Source organism: Pezoporus flaviventris, unplaced genomic scaffold (assembly GCF_033815535.1).
Source record: "Pezoporus flaviventris isolate CSIRO_AGI_PZ_B2104156 unplaced genomic scaffold, CSIRO_AGI_Pfla_v1 ptg000006l, whole genome shotgun sequence".
Classification (NCBI taxonomy): Eukaryota; Metazoa; Chordata; class Aves; order Psittaciformes; family Psittacidae; genus Pezoporus; species Pezoporus flaviventris.
The window spans coordinates 2,939,835-2,956,257 of record NW_026892554.1 but is presented as its reverse complement, the minus strand read 5'-3'; the positions used below and the strand labels follow the sequence as shown (position 1 = coordinate 2,956,257).

Sequence of the window (16,423 nt, the reverse complement as noted above, 5' to 3'; positions counted from 1 at the left end):
TCTTCTCTGGAATCAACTCCCTCCAAAGCTGTGAACAACCCAAAGCAGTATGAACCTACTGAAAAATACCACGAAGCTGGAGAGGAACAGAGACAGCAGAAATCCGGAGCTGACTGACTGCAGTGTTTTCTTTAGCACCAGTGATGCTCTGGAGCATGGAGAGGGACCCTCACCTGTGTGCACTGGCACGTACGCTCTGGTCAGAGCTGGGGACAATGCTGAACTGCTTACTCTGCAGAGCAGACAGATTTCCTGCTCTAAGCCAAGGCTTGGGTAAACACTGCCATTCCCCACCAACACAGAGGCACAACATTGGGGCCTTATTTTATTTAATTATTTAATTAGTCTCTTTTTTTGCAGCAGACCACCAAGCAATTCTTAGCTCAGCTTTAAATCCCCTGGGCAACCAGTGTTACCTTGTTTGTAGATCTAATTAAATTATATGGGCTGAACGCAATTTGTTCTGGGTTCTCTCAGCTTCCCCTTGCAATAAACTGGTGAATGCACACCTCTGTGTATGGGAAATGTGGCCCTTTAAGAGCTGAAGTTATTTAACAGCTCAGACTATTAGTTCACAGGCAGAAAAGCATTTTCTTTCCAGGTTTTGATTTTATTGGGTTGTCCTGCAGATACCTGAGCTCAGCCTTGCTACTGACACACACACACACACGCCCAGATTTAAGCACCAGTTATCTCCAGGCTCATTGCACAGATGTTTCATGTTGCCTGGACAGAAGCAAGAGGCTGATGCAAGGCTAAAGTGAAGAGAAAATCCTGACCTGACACAACTGTGAGTGTGCATCCGCATACAGAATACAGCTGGTGTGAAGTGAACACGACGGCTGTGAAGGGTGAAGGTACAGGGCACATGTATTCAAACCCACTGAGCACCTATTGCTCACTGGCAGGCAGGAGGAACTCAGGTTTCTGCCCTGCATATGTGGCTGCTGCTTCGGCCAGATCCATTCCAACAACAGCCAACGTAGCACGGGTCCAGCTGAGATGGCAAGGAGATTTCTGACATCAGCCTGACCTTGGGTGAGTCATTTGACCTCCTTGTGCCTCGGTCCATCTGGCTGGAAATTAGGTAGAAATACATGAGCAGATGTTGTGTGTGAGCCAAGCATTCCTAAGTCAGCTATTTAGCAAGAAGCAAATGCTATCTCATGCTGTTGGTGCTGGCAGAAGGCACATTAAAGGGCTCATGTATGCGCTGAAGGACTGCCCGAGCACCCTGTCCACCCTGACTCAAGCACCAAAAGGGCTTGACACCTTGTGGGAGGCAAAGCACCATCACATCCCAGCACCAGCCCCAAGTCGTAGGAGCTTTGCTGCTGCTTCAGGATCAAACCTTAAGAAAACAAGTAGCAAAGAGCCTCAGTTATATGACAGCACCCTGCAGAACAGTGACATGCAAAGCACTGTGGATGTCACACATTAGCTAATTTAAAGTGGATGCTGGAGGCAGTATCTTTGCTGCTCCTATCTCTGCAATCCTCAACAATATATTCTGAGCCAAGAGCATCCCCTAATTGCTGCTTTTCTAAGTGGACAATCATTAAACTACACTTTAATAGCAAGAAATCAACCAAGCGATCACACACAGCTCACCGACAACAAGGAATATTGCTACACGCGAGTGCTCAAGGAACGTGTTCAATTTGCCTCTGCTGCCATCTGAGAGGCTTTCTGCGGCTCCATCGCCGACTGATGGCTTCTGTGCCTCTTCCAAGGAACATACGTTACTGAGCAAATACTGCTTGGAAGTTTAAGCGTTGAACCTACACAAATATGCACACAAATGTGTGTCCTATTATAGATGCTTACATGCGTATTTGCCATCAGAAAGAGCTGAGCATCATATGCACACACACACAGAGCAAACTTGAAAACCTTCTTGCAGGCATCTTGTGAATACCAAAAAACGTGGAGAGAAACAGGCAGCTCTGCTGCAATCCTCCATGGACCATCTGTTAGCGGAAATGTCAATCTGCCATGTTTACATAGGTTTTGATGACTCTGGGAACAGCCTGTTCAGCTCCGGCTGAAATTGGCTGCAACGAAGAACAAACTTGTTTTGTACCAGTTTGCAACTTTCAACAAACAGAACCAAACCATCAGCCACACAACATGGCCTGGATCCCACATGTTGTTCAAGCACGCGGTGTGTGAGAGCGGCGGGGAAAAACCCTCTTGGGGCTCAGCCTCTAAGGTTGAGCAGCAATTAACTCTAGGTCTGTTTTCAGCACAGACCTGCAGAAGGCCCTGCAAGCCCCAAAGCTTCTCTGCTTTTTAAAGCAGTATCTTTTGGTGCAATAAGTGATAACTGCTTATTCCTGCTCAAGAGGGGCTAGTGAATGGCTGAAGGAAGGAAAGGTTCTCTTGGATTTTACAACAGAATAACAAAGGCAACGACTGTCGGTCTAATTCCAATTTAAAGATGGAAAAATCCCTTTGTCAGTTCGTTGCAAACGCAAGAATGAAAACTAATAAAAACATCTTCCAATGGAAGGTGCTTCCACTACAGCTAAATCCTTATCAAAGCAAACAAGCCTTTTCATTTTTGCCTTTTCATAGTAACTCTACAAGTGGTAAAACTGTGACTTAATAACGTTACCTTTCCAGTGACAAGTAATGATCTCATGCAAATATATGAGCTGAGAATGAACATGTCGGAAACGCTGATCTTGAAACCTTCCCTGGTTTATGAGGATTATTTAAACTAGCTTGAAACCCTGTGCAAAACAAGGCTGGGGACATTGCAGATGTGCCCAGCTTTTACTGTCATAGCACAGAGAAAGGATTTCTTGCCGAATGGCAGAAAGCATCGGTGTTTGTTTTCCGTGCTGAAAAACTTCAACACGAGCATGACAAACAACCCGGGTAGATCCAAGTTCCCTGACGTGTTACAGCTTTTGCTCTCCGAGTCACGGGGACGCTTCACGGGGGAGTCCCACAGGGAAGGAGCGGGGCAGCAAGCAAGGACAGTTCCAGCTCGCAAGAAGCACAACAGCAAACATTTCCAAGCCAAAACACTTGGGTTTGGCTTCATTCAATGAAAAGCTGAAATCTTCCAGGGAAAGCAGATGCTTTTTAACATTCTCCCCCACCCCCTAAATTGCTTGGCCCAAAAGCAGCAGTGACAGGGCTGCCTGGAGCACAGCCATTCTATCATCCTCAGCCCATCTGTCAGGAGAAACGGAGCTGCAGCCCCACAGCCTGTGCATTACAGTGTCATTTATAACACGAGTACTGGGGGCATTGGTCTGGGGGTCACTTGAAAGGCAAAGAGAGGGAAATCACTTGTCAGTGTATTTACAGATCCTTGTGTGTGACCACTGGGAAGCACACGGAAAGGACGGAAAAGGGACCACTAAATGGCCGAGCATGCTCCTGCTCAGCCATCCCATCCCCACAGCTTGGCTGCAGTAGCACCTTGCTGTCCTGCAAGCAGGGGCAGGATGGCTCTGGTGGGCTGTCCATCAGCATGAAGACTGTCCCACCTTCCCCTTCTACTGTCCTACACCCCCAGCATTACCTGTAACGGCTCGAGAGGAATCACTGCCCTATGTTTGAAGGCACTGGGATCTTGACTGGAAAACAACCAAGGGGACTTCTCAAAATCCTTGCCTGCAATTCTCTGCAGGAGTCGGTTCAAATCTCAGTGCTGTTAAAGACTTTCTGCCCTTGGTCTCACTGTTCTTCCATCCCCACACCTGCAAAGTGACATTCCCTCACTTCTGACTGCTCATGGCACAGGGACAGTCCCTTCTTTGGGTCTCTACATCTCTTCACAACACAGAGCCTCCAATCTCCACTGGAACCTGGGGCTGCCACAAGAATAAAACCACTAAGAATAAGTCATGAAATGCTAAGTAATGAGCCAGAATGTGAAAAGCCTGCAAGTGCAGGAGCAGCTGTCAGCGCCACTGCTAATGGCAAGTGCCACCCAACCAACACAAAACAAGTTTCGGGAATGTAACTTGAGGATGAAGAGTCAAGCAGGCAAGTGGAGGTCACTCAGGCCTGGAGCTGCCAGCTCCCTGGCATCACAGCTATGCAAACCTGTGCAGCAGCAGCATCCAACCAGGAGTGTCCCAGCCAACAGCCTGAGCTCTGTGGTGACATGATGCAGTGTTAAATGAAAGCGATCCTTGAGACATTTCTCACTCCCACACTCACAACTGCCCCTGACTGATTTATATCTGCTGTGAGGGCCGGGTCCGCGAGCACCGGTCTGAGACCTGCAGCGGTGCTCAGGGCTGGCTCAGGCGGCACCTCCAGCAGCACTGGGCAGTGGAGGGAGCAGGGCCGCCTGCATGGGAGCACATCTCCCTCCAGTGCCCGCTCCCAGAACAACAGCCTGTTGCTCCCGGCCATTCGAGCTCTTCACCTGCGAGGTCATCCTCACCGGTCAGCACGGGTGACAGCACTGCTCTCCGGGTGGCTGCTCCTCAGTGATCCCTGCTTCCCCAGCCACATCCATCAAAAAACCAAGCAAAAGCCCTCAGAGAATTTAACTCTCAGCGGCCTTTCCCCATCCGATTTTGGGGGCAGAGACGCCACAGCCAGAATCATTTCACTCCCGAAGCTCTGACCTCTGAACTGGACACTGCTGGACACGGTTGTTTCTGGGACACTGGGACACCCAAGCTCTCAGGATAAGCAGCCTGACCTTGGCACTGCCCTCCTCAGCCCCTGCTTTGCACACATGAAAACCTTGGTGTAAACCTTTGCAGACAGGACTGCTGCTTCAGAAGGCAAGATCTGGATGTGCTGCCTGCAGAAAGGACTCCCACGGGAGGGAACTTCCCCCCACCCTGACCTGTTCTCAGGGCAAGTCACAACCCTGAAAACATTTGGTCTTTATTTAACAGCAAGAGCTGTAGGAAATTCCACACACTCTTGGGCTCGGGTCCAGCCAGGCAGCTTCACTGCAGTGAAATCCACGGATGCGGTTTGGCTGCAGAGTGCCTCCCCTTCAGCTCAGCACTGATCTGCTGCAGCACTTCGGGGTGGCCAAGAGCGTGGCTTCAGCTGACAGGCCTCCTAAAGCCAGCAGCTGATGTTGTGTTTCCAAAAGACCATCCCTGCACCACCACCAGCAGCCAGGCTTAGCCAGGTATCCTGAACTCACCTTCCCCCCAGTGACACACAAGCGCATCATGGAAGCAACCATGAAATCCCATGTGCTCACAATGCAGTTGTTTTACTGAACCTCCTAATTACTTTACATGCTCTCCCTGGGCTACAAAGAGAGACATAAACAGATTAACTAAATTAGGCCAATTAAAGGTTCCCTAATGGAATGAAATGTTTCAGGCAAGCTGGAGAGAGGAAATGGGCAGGGAGGAATGAAAGACAATGCAATGTCAGGCAAACCACGCAGGGCAGGAAAAGACTGCTTCAAAAAATCAGGCTCACAAATAAAACACAATTCCATCTCCTGCACATCTTCAAGGGTATTCCAGGAAATATGATATTTATGGACAAAGAGCATCCTGGAAGGCAGAGCATCTACTGCAGACATCACACAGGAAAAGTGCAGCTTTCTGCAGCAGTAAGCTTGGTAGCTGCTTCTCTGGGAATGAGGGGTCACTGTCCCAGGAGATGACAAGGGGTGGGAGATGGCACTGGGATCCCCAACTTAGATCTGACAGCCAAGGCTGAGCCAGCATGACAGAGAGGGAAATGCCCAGCACCAGCCTGCAGCCAAGACTCTGCAGAGCCAGGGCAGGATAAGACCTGGCTTCCCAGCAGTGACACACAAAACAAAGGCTCTTACCTAGGGTGGGAGCCCAGTCACCACACATGTGGGTCCTTACCTTCCTCTTCCCATGGATGATGTCCTCAGGGAGGCTCGTGTGGATGAGGCTGTGCACTTCTGTCAGTTCTGTGATGTCCCCCAGGGCCACAGGTGCATCCTCTGGGAGTGGGGACATGAGGGACTCCAGCTCATGTGAGTCCAAGGTGGCACTGGGAGCTGCCACCCCTTGCCTGCTCCGGTGGTAGTAAGTGTGGTTGCCAGCTGCTTGGGAATCCAGGCCTGGAAGGGCTTCCCTGAGGGAAAACAAACAAGAGCTGACATCTCCCATGAACCTCACTTTCCTCTGTCCCAAACAGCCCAAGCCTCCTTAAACCAGCCTGTCAGTCACTGGGAAGTCTTTCATCATTTTCCCAACTGGAAGTTAACAAACATCCTTAGAGTTGTCCAACTTCAGAAGCAAAAGACTGCCCACAGTAACAGACACAGGGAAGGAGCTCACACTGTATTTTGTGTTCTTCCACATCAGCCTCCTTCACCTCCTGCAAAGGTGAGGTGGCACCTACCTCTGCTTGCTGTTGCGGAAGCTGGCACACATGCAGAAGAGGATGCAGAGCAGCCCCAGGCAGACTCCCACAATGATTCCTGTGACAGAGTGGATATCCAGAATATCTAGCAGAGGAAGGACAGAAACATCATTTCAGCTGCTAGCAGGAAGAAGGTACAAAGTGGTTTATGTTCACAGAAGCACCAGCTTCACTAAAACCAATACGTGATGCCTCCATACACATCAAGGAAGAATATTACCTGGCAGTGACAGTGACTCAAAGCAAACTGGTATCTCTGCACATTCATTAACTTCATGCTACACAGCCCAACAGAAAGGCAGCGAGATGCAGGTTACATGTGCCCTTCTGTAGGAGCTGGCATGGGGAAGAGTGAGGGAGTTTGGCTGTGGGATGGGTTCTGGAGCTGCACATCTCAGGACCCTGCCGTGATCCTCTGCACTGGCCTTACACATGCTCGTATCTTGCATCCTGTGTAGTGACATCAGCTTGGCAAACAGAAAAGCCGCTGCTGACAAACTGTGGTCTTCAGCAACACAACTTACACAGGACAAAGGGGAAATTCGTACCAGACAGCTTCTCCCGGAGGGTGTGCACATCCTTAACGTTTGAATAGGGACCAGATCCCACAACTGTCTTTGCTCCCATCTTGAAGAAGTATCTGGTATCACTTTCCAGGCCATGCACTTCAGTGCTGAAGATATTTCCTGATCAAAAGCAAGGCAAAGAAGGTTTAAAATGTGCAGTTTCAAGAGTACTCAAAGGCTGCAGCAAAGCAGCAGTGGAACTCTGCTGGGCTCTCAGAAGTGAGGGATTTTGTGTCATGAGCTCTAAGGGATAATTCATACACCTCTTCAGTTTAATGAACTTGCTACTTAAAGAGCTGACTGCATGTGGTGCTACTGGCATATGTCCTCCTAGGAATTACTGCCTGTATCTACAGGACATTTGCTGGGTAATAATGCTATTCCAGCTTTAGGCATGTGTGATTTCATGTCTCTCAGCAGTTGTGTCCCTGGGCTCTCCCATATGACCAGGAGCAAGGCCCACCACATACTCCAAGACCTGGTGGGGTGGTATGGTACCTCAAGGAGGCTCACCTTCACGCGTCAGCAAGGTCCACATGTCATCTGGCTGCGTGTTGTTGGCGTTATAAAGGATGAGGTACTCCACAATGATGCCGTTGGGCTCAGCAGGGGGGCACCAGTGCACCTGCACAGCGTAGGGGTTGAGCGGGTGCAGCCGCAGGTCAGATGGAGGGGTCGAGGGACCTGGCACAGACAAGATCCAGTGTGAACAGCAGAAAACAGGTGAGCATTCAACTGGCAGGGCATGGCAACTGCTGTGTCTTCTCTCAGGGGTTCCGCAGCCATGTTTGCGAGCAGGGAATGATGGGCAACCTGGGTGACTGGACACCTCACCCAGACAAGCTATGGAGGCCGCACAGAGGAGGCTGCTTGAGCCCAGGACAGGGCAGGACTTAGGCATCATGGCCAAGCAGCCAAGGAAAACGTGACAGTGCTGATGAAGCCACACAGCTTAGTTTGAGGCTGTGCAACATTGCTTGTCTTTGAGAGAATATTCCCAGCACGTCCTTGCTCCTTTTTGCTTCCTTCTCCATCTTCCCCAAAGCCCTGCTTGCACTGCACCTAGTCCCAGCTAGAGGCAGGACTCACACAACCTCCGAAGTCCATTGCTGCTGCTCTGTGAAGCTGAATACCAGAGAAGCTATTATAGAGCAAGGAGCTAACCCACTGCAGATCCATGGATCATCTCTGCCCCCCAGCCTTCACCAAGCCTGAAGCTAAAAGGTGGAGGTCCTATTGGAACACAAGGCTGGGCAAGGCACCCTTGTTCTGCCAGTGACATTCAGCACTGGGGAGGACCTAGCTCTTAAGCAGCTCACTATCAGCCCTCTGAACACAGAGACAAATCCACAGTAACAGCAATTGTTGCCCCAATTCCCTTTACATGCTCCTCTGTTTACAAAGCAGCACTCCTTTAATGGGCTTGGGAAATGCTTACATGTTCTCAGCATCACATTAAGAGGGATCTGACAGAGATTCCGGGTAACCCAAGAGAAATCAGGATTCAGTTCCCATGAACACTCACGGTCAGGCAGGGTGAACCGCTCCACCACACTGCCGAAGGGCCCATCGACGCCAACACCATTGGACTGCACAGCAAACTCATACCTGGTGTAGGGCTTCAACCCACTGATGAGAATGTCTTCATCCGAGCTGCCAAGAGGACACATTCGCAAGGCCATGAACACTAGATGGTTCTCCCACCTACTCTCACCTTGATACCTTACCAGGAACACTACGAGATTACCCCAACTCTTACACTGCTGCTTTTTCACCTAAAGCTCCATCTCCTGCAGTCATGTGTATACAAGAACACTCAGCTCCTACCTACACAGCAAAGTAGGTTCCCAGCCTCCAGGATCATTTCTGATGTACTTGCAAAGAAAAGCTTGAAAACACGACCTGGTTATAGGCTAAACACTTGCACAGGAGTCCAGACTTAAAATACATCCCCAAACTGCTTAAACTCTAGCAACTGTTAAACCAAACTTGTGAGGACCATCTCACATGAATGCTTGAGACTGGCCACAATTGTACCTGGCCATGTTATTAACTGGGAACAAGCATGTAAGGTCAAACAAGAGCAGAAAAGATGCAGAGACAAGCCACTAAAGGATCCCTTGGTGTTCAAGTCACAGATAAGACCCAGTGCCACATTTCAGCAGTTCTGAATGTATCTGTGACTAAGACAGATGCTTCCAGCAGGTGAAACACCCAGGGTTTTGCTCAGTACTTGAACTTCCATGCAGGTTCCTCCTGCCCTACGTTTATTCCTGACATGAGCAAATACATGGCAGATGAACCCTTCACATCCCTCTTTACCTTGTGTAGTAGGTAACAAGAGAGGCATTTTTCAGGCCCCAGGGGCTGAAGCGCACGGTGTAGTTGACAATTTTGACTGTTGTGAAGTCAGGTTTCTTCCACCTGAGCCATATGGAGGTTGAGCTGTTGGACTCTGCATAGACCTGGACTGGAGGCAGTGGAGGACCCTTCTGCACAGGAGGATCTGTGATGCAAGACAAAGAGACAAGATATATGGTGACATACATGATAGTAAGGCAAGGGACAACCATCATGGACACAGGCCATCCACACCCAGTATAAGAACAACATTAATGAGAAGGGAGGTATTACACTGCTTTCTCTCCTTCCCAAGATAACTCCTCCAAAGCAATCTGCAACGATTGTCAAAGGAAGTTCCCTTATATTGGGACCTTCCCCATTTTGGTATTGTCCTTCTTGAAGTTCATCTGCTTGTAACTAATACCTCACCCTTCCTTTGAAGCCACATGCCAAGCAGGAGAGACAGACAACAAATGAAGGACGTTCCTCACCTACTGCTGCTGCAGGTGCCTTTTCTGTTTTGCCCTTCCAAACTGCTGCGTAACCATCTTCGTGCTTATTGAATGCCACCAGCTTCACCTCATAGAGTCTCCCAGGAGCTGCAAAAATCAACCAGGGTTTGTCTGGGGTTATTCTGGTTAGCAACCCTCACACTTAGACGAGTTTGCTTTGATCTGACTGGCTTTTCTCACCATCCACAACAGTAGCTTGAACAGAGCTGTATTTGGCAAAATACAGCAGGAGTCCCCCTTCTACTTACAGGCTTTCACGTTCAAATGCCATCTCACAACTGGTGTGCAAATCACCACAGCTACTCTCCAGTTCTCAGCTTTTACAGAAGCTATCAGCAGCAAACAGCCTTGCCCCAGCCACCGAGGGTTAACCAGTGTCCTGGCCTGCAGCACATCATCTCTGCGTCTCCTCAGCTTTCTCCCTTGCAAGCTACTAATGAAACCTATGCACAGTGACTCCTCTCTCCCCTGGAGAGGTGGATGCACTGCACTGAGGACATCCTCCCCTCTCCAAAATGCACCTCCCGTTTCTAAAGCCCTTTCTGATGTATTCGCTGCTGTGAGGATCTTCCTGCCAGCAAGTCCCCACACGCCCTGTTAAGTCACTGGCAGCTTTTGCTGGTGACTATTTGGCCTCCACAGCAGTTTCTTGATGGAGAAAAACCACAGTACACAGAAAACCCACACCAGAAACCTGAAGGTGCTCATTACACTCTTCCCATCAGCCATGCACTCTGTGGGGAGCCTCACACTGAGCAGCAGGACAGGGTGCTCTGTGTCCATGCAGTGCTGCCCTGGTCCAAAATTCATTTACCTCTTTCCTCTGGCCTTTCATCAGCTGAAACACTCCTCTGCTCTGTTAAGTAACATCCCAGGGAGTTTTAAGGGAGATGATTACTCGAGGAAACAATTTGGGATACACAAAGCTCTCAAATAAGACACTTGCCAACTTCTCCCTTCAGCAGCCAGCCCATTCAGCAGCTCACTGAGACCGGTTCAGACTGTCTCTGACTGCAGTGCATTGATGAAGTTGGTTCATTTGGGATGTGCCTGTGCACTCCCTGCCCTGATAAATCACCGCTATCTTTGCCAGACAACGTAAGCAGAATAAAACCTTCCTTATTGATGCCAATTTTATTACGACTGTGCTGATTACGCTCCCAGAGGCTAATGGTACCAATTACTAAAGGCTCCACAACACACGGTCACGCTCAGAATACAAAACCAGTTCAGCCACAATCCCAAAAGCAAACAGAGCTTTGTCTGCCCCCAAGGCTCCTGATCTGCATTTTCACACTCTCCAACCACAGGAAAATGTTTCAAACCCGCACAAGTGAGATGATACCAAAGGGCATTCTACGTCCAAATGCCTGGGACCATGGGCTTGGTGGAATAAAGGACCCCACAGCCTGTCCCTTGTCAGCACATGCACTCTGCCTCCTGCCTGAGGATTTGGCTGGGACTTGAGCTCATTGTGGATGATGTGATCCAAAACGATGAGGAAGAGCTCACAGATGTGATGCAGCTGTGGGCAGCTCCTATTGCAGAAGTGAAGGGAAGGACATGCTCTTCATCTCCATCCCCAGGTAGGATCAATACAGCAGCCACTTACATGTGAAGCCAGGGGAGCTCTACTACAACATCAAGCAATTCACTTTCTGAAAACAGGGGTATTTTGGATTTCTCAGTCAGAGCCTTGGCTTCAAGTTTCATACACAGCCCCAGATGTTCAAGCTCTTAGAACACGCAGACTTAAAGGTCTATCAAGCTGTCAAGAAGCTAGTAGGCAGCATGAAAACAGATGTATTTCAATGCATTCCATCATACATTAAATATAAGCAGAATAATCTAGTCCAGATCATTTCAAATCACTAATCTGGATGACTGCATAATATATCCAATATGCTAAATATGTTGCTTCATTCAGTTTTTCAAGGTGTTCGTATTGGCCAGATGCCATATGCCATACTTCCCTCTAAGTGGGAAAATACCCTGATCTCCAGGGAGTCATTCCCAGAGGAATGCAATCTTCCTTCACGGGAATGTGGAGGAGAGGATCAGATCCTTACCGTTTATTTTTCATGTAAGTTATGGCCCTGGTAGTTGTACACCCTTACGGAGATGAACTGCTAGAACATGGAAATCGATGGGAATTTCTCAGGGAAAAGCCCTCCTGGTGATTCAGGACAGCTCCTTCTGGTTTTGTGGGCTCATGACATCGCGGTATTTCTGTGCGCCTCTGAACAGCTGCCCTCCTCTCTCACAGGATTTCAGCTCACGCCTCTCAGACAAGATACAAGGCATGTCATTAGTGATATCATGCTAAGGAGACGTGGTTTGCTCCAGAGGTTTGCATGAGCATGAAGAAAAATCTTCTCTTATTTCAGCTTAAATGGAGAGAGCAGAGTCATTACCAAAGACAAAACCAAGAAGCCAGATGTTGGGATCAAGGCAAAAGATGAGGATGTCTGCGGGATAGAGTAGAGGCGATGGACAAAGCTGGCACAGTTTCAGTAGCAGGACCAGCCAGTACAAGAAGACAGAACAAGAATCTTGCACAAGACCAGCACAAGGAACTTAAACACAGTCTAATGGTACAAGAAACCTGGGGAGGGAAACATGGGCATGGCTCTTGGCTGGTGTAACAGTTATGCTGTCGCTGTGAATAAAGAATAACAGTGCTCAGGAAGCTGTGTCCTAAGCTGCTTTCTACACACCCATCCACCTCCATCTGAAGCTGGACCTTGTTTGCACTGCCATAGTATGCAACCACGCCTAAGCTACAGCCTTGTATTCCCAGTGCCAACCCTGGGATTTCCTGACATGATTTCTAACACTGGAACAGGCTTCCTAGAGAGGAGTTCAATGCCTCAAGCCTGTCGGTGCTTAAGAGGCATTTGGACAATGCCCTTAAGAATATGCTTTAACTTCTGGTCAGCCCTGCAGTGATGAGGGAGTTGGACTGCTCCTCATCATCATCCTCATCATCCCTGAGCTGGGAAATCCCCAGGCTGATTCCCTATCAGGCAGAGTGCAGCAGCACAGATCACACTAGGGCTGCCAACCTCTCCTGAGCCTGCTACCCACTCTGCCTACAGAATCCCTCACGCAGATGTAAGTACCTGCCCACCATAAAACTAAACCCATCTAAATCCCAACCATTCCTCCTCCTTGTCGCATGTCCAGACCCCTGCCTTTCTCAGCACAGCCAGATTCCTGACCCCTTCCTTTACTGTACACATGCAAGAGCACGTCATTCAACAGTGCAAGGGGGAGAAAAGAGAACATCCACGGCTCAAAGAAACCTGAGACTCTCTTCCTGACACAATGATAGCTGATCCGCAACCACCACAATCATAAGGAAGCCATTAGGGCTTGACGGATGCCCAAATTTAAGGAAGTTTAAGGAAGTAATTACAAAGAACAAGCAGCCTTCTCAGCATCATCGTGCCAGAGCATTTGGAATCAATTCAGCCCATTCCTGAGTCCCTCTGCTAACTGACTTGCCAGTGGTTAGAGCAGCATGATGATGTTCACATGTGGTTTCCTCAGCGCAGTAATTACAGACCTAAATTCTTCAGAGAAACTCATAACTGTTAACACTCTCTCACTGGCAGGATGGCTGCAACATAGCTGGAAACCGACTTAGCGATGACACAAACTATCTTTCCAGGTGCTGCAGCCTGACCTTTACACCATGTATAATATACATGCTGGATGAACAAGATGAACCAGCACAAGATACACCAGCCCTGCAGTCTCAGCTCACAGGGACGAAGCATGAAGTGAGGGATGGAAGAACTCTAAGAAGTAGAATCCTGTTTCAAGGATCTGCCATGACTCTCCTCACTCTCCATCCTGTATCCATGAGCAAATCAACTAATGAGTATGATTAGACATTAGAAACATCACCTCCTCATGGGAAGTGCCAAGTGCAGTTAGCCAGGCAGGCAGATCTGACTGTGGCACAGACTTGTTCTCCAGCCATGGACACTCACTATTCGGTCCCTTTTCCTTTAGGGGGAGGTGGAGGAGAATACTGATCCCAAATTAGTATGCTGTGAATTATCCCATCTCTGCATTTTAACACAGAGAGGTTTCAAACAGCATGCAATTATGGAGCTTCTTCAGAACACACAGAGAAGGAGAGATCACTGTCCTGACTGGAGATTTTAATCTAGGCACTCTTTATGGTGACACAATAAAAACACTAATTGATTCAGATCTATTTATTAGTGTATACTAAGGGTATTAGTAGCCCTTGGTTAAAAATACAACCCCTGCTACACTGGTATCAGAAACGTCTGTGTTTTAAACTCTGCTCAGAGCAAGCCCCAAACACCCCACGTCAGACATGATTCTGGGGGCTCTTAAAACAGCTCACATGGTCCTGGTCCTATGCATTAGCAGCCAAGCAGCCAACTCTTGGAAGCATCCCAAAGCACTGCTATGAAGTGCAAGATACAGACCCTGGGTTTCCACACCAACTCCTAAGAGAAGGAAGCAGCTAACCTAGGCGAGTCAGCTCGTACTGCTTCACTTTCTTCTTTAGCTTTATGGGTCCCACGTCCCAGCTCTCATCCTCAGCACCATCCAGAGGGTTTTCATCGCTGGTCTCCTCTGGGCCCACTTCCCGGTAGTAGAGCTTGTAGCCAGATATCTGGGCATGGTTGGCTGGGGGCTGCCATGTTATCAGCAGAGACTCCATCTTCGCTCGGACTTTCAATTCTGTTGGGGCAAATGGAACTGGAAGAAGAACGAGACAAGAGAAAAATGTTCAGCCACTTGTCTCCATTTCCCTGCTCCACTGGCCTTGGTGGTGAACTTCACCACTCTCCAGGCAGTGGAAGTATTCCAGTTCACAGTCAGCCCTTCCTCACACCTCTCCCTCACCACCAAGGCCAGGAAGGATTTCTTTCTTCCTTAAGAATTTTCACAGCTGCACCTGAAGGCAGGAAAGACCCTCTACCCAGGCAAGCAGCAAGACATACAGAGGTCGCTGAACAGAACAATAAAGGTCAGTGCTTTGCTCTAACCAAAACCAGCAGCTGTAATTCCTAATGAAAGCAAGTATCTGATTATGTCTCAAGTTCCCCAGTGTCCTGCACACCCTGCCCCAAATCTCAAGCATTACCCAGCCTCCTACCATGTGTCTGGTTGTCTCTGTCAGGAGTCCGGTGCTGGGTCCACTCGGAAGGGGCCCCGTAGCCCACGCTGGTGCTGGCCGCGATGCGCACTTTGTACACTTTGTTGGGATGGAGCGAGTAGAGGGTGATTTGTGTCTCATTTCCACCCACTTCAATGGAGGTTACCTGATCTGCTGGAACCAAGGGGACACCACTGAAAACACAGTTTTCCCACTCAAAATGAAATTCAGAAGAAGCCACAAAGCCCAACTCCCCCCCACAAGGCCCGTGTGCCGTGGGCTGGGTTTGCCCTGTGCAATCTCATGCCACCAGGACAAACTAGAGCTGAAGACTGGGCAGAGCTGACATCCTGACTGACAACTCCCTTCATCACATTCAAATCTACCCGTTGCCTTCAGCACCACTGCGCCTGCCTGGAGGGGAGCTGTCAGAAACCTTGCTGCTGGTGATGTGATGGCAGAACACGTGCTTGTCAATGGTAGCTGACTCCAGTGCTTCTCACTGCTGTATTAAAATCCTCACCTTAACTTGAACCAGAACTGTCCAGCAATCTTGCTCTCTGCAGAATTCACACCTCCACTCAGGCCAGGCTGAGGTTTTGTATCTCCCTCTTCAGCCCACCCGAGTTCGTAAGGGAGGTAACAGGAAATTTAAACTGAGAATGGCTTGGGATTTTCACTGTAACAACTCATGGATCTTGCTGAAGATTCATACTGCATGTCTGCTGAATGCAAAGGTCTTGCTTTGCAGCTTCACCTGTTGTCAGCTGGGAGCACCGTCCCTGCTACACAACAGCATATTGCTGAGCGTGAGCCCTGCACTGTAAACATTTCCAAGGTTTTACGATGCCACAGAGCCACATGCAGGCTCAGAGTGAAAATCAAAGAGCCAGAAGTCACAGCACAGACTACTAATCCTGACCAAACCCATGGGAGCACATCCAGCACTTCATCACACTCCCCACCCTTCTCTTGGTAAGAATCATGACCCTGGGAAGTGAGAAGCTGCAGAGCTTTGATGCATTTAAGAGCAAATACCCAGAAGGATTTGCAAAGCCAGTCCTCATGGAATTGGAACAGCCACATCCAGCACAGGTAAATGTTACCATCCCTGCTGAAGAGAGTGCCTGACAACATATATAAACCTAAAGAAAACTCAACAACAGAACAACACAGCCTGGCCAGGATACTTGCTTTTTATCTACAAGGATCACTTTGATTAGACTCCTTTTTAAAGGAATAAAATGCATTTACCCTTCTGCCCCAACCAGCACAAAGCTTTTCTCCCAAAATACACAGTGCAGATGGCACCAAAGGGTTAGACATTCATGGGGCAGCACAAACACTCAAGCACCAGACCATTCCCCTGCGGACACAGGCTCCTCCATGATCACAGAAGAGACCTCAAAGTAGGGTGAAGTAGCACAGCACCAGCAGAGCAAGGCTAAGAGAGGGCTGTTCTCCTCCCTTGGGTAAGAAGGGGTCCCTCTGTCCCTCCTCCCCTC

The 16,423-nt window shown here is 49.0% G+C and overlaps 1 protein-coding gene across 2 annotated transcripts in view; it reads right to left on the bottom strand.

The window, feature by feature from the left end:
* Positions 1 to 16,423, bottom strand: part of IGDCC4 (immunoglobulin superfamily DCC subclass member 4) — an 89,265-nt gene that overhangs the window by 7,556 nt on the left and 65,286 nt on the right. The window contains exons 10-18 of one of the 2 annotated variants that reach the window (XM_061446607.1): positions 14,919 to 15,092; positions 14,285 to 14,518; positions 9,752 to 9,859; positions 9,240 to 9,423; positions 8,443 to 8,570; positions 7,431 to 7,601; positions 6,900 to 7,037; positions 6,331 to 6,436; positions 5,826 to 6,060 (exon numbers count right to left, since the gene is read on the bottom strand). In XM_061446607.1, coding sequence (XP_061302591.1) covers positions 5,826 to 6,060; positions 6,331 to 6,436; positions 6,900 to 7,037; positions 7,431 to 7,601; positions 8,443 to 8,570; positions 9,240 to 9,423; positions 9,752 to 9,859; positions 14,285 to 14,518; positions 14,919 to 15,092 — 1,478 coding nt within the window. The remainder of the gene's footprint in view (positions 1 to 5,825; positions 6,061 to 6,330; positions 6,437 to 6,899; positions 7,038 to 7,430; positions 7,602 to 8,442; positions 8,571 to 9,239; positions 9,424 to 9,751; positions 9,860 to 14,284; positions 14,519 to 14,918; positions 15,093 to 16,423) is intronic. The other variant, XM_061446608.1, reaches the window with a different exon arrangement.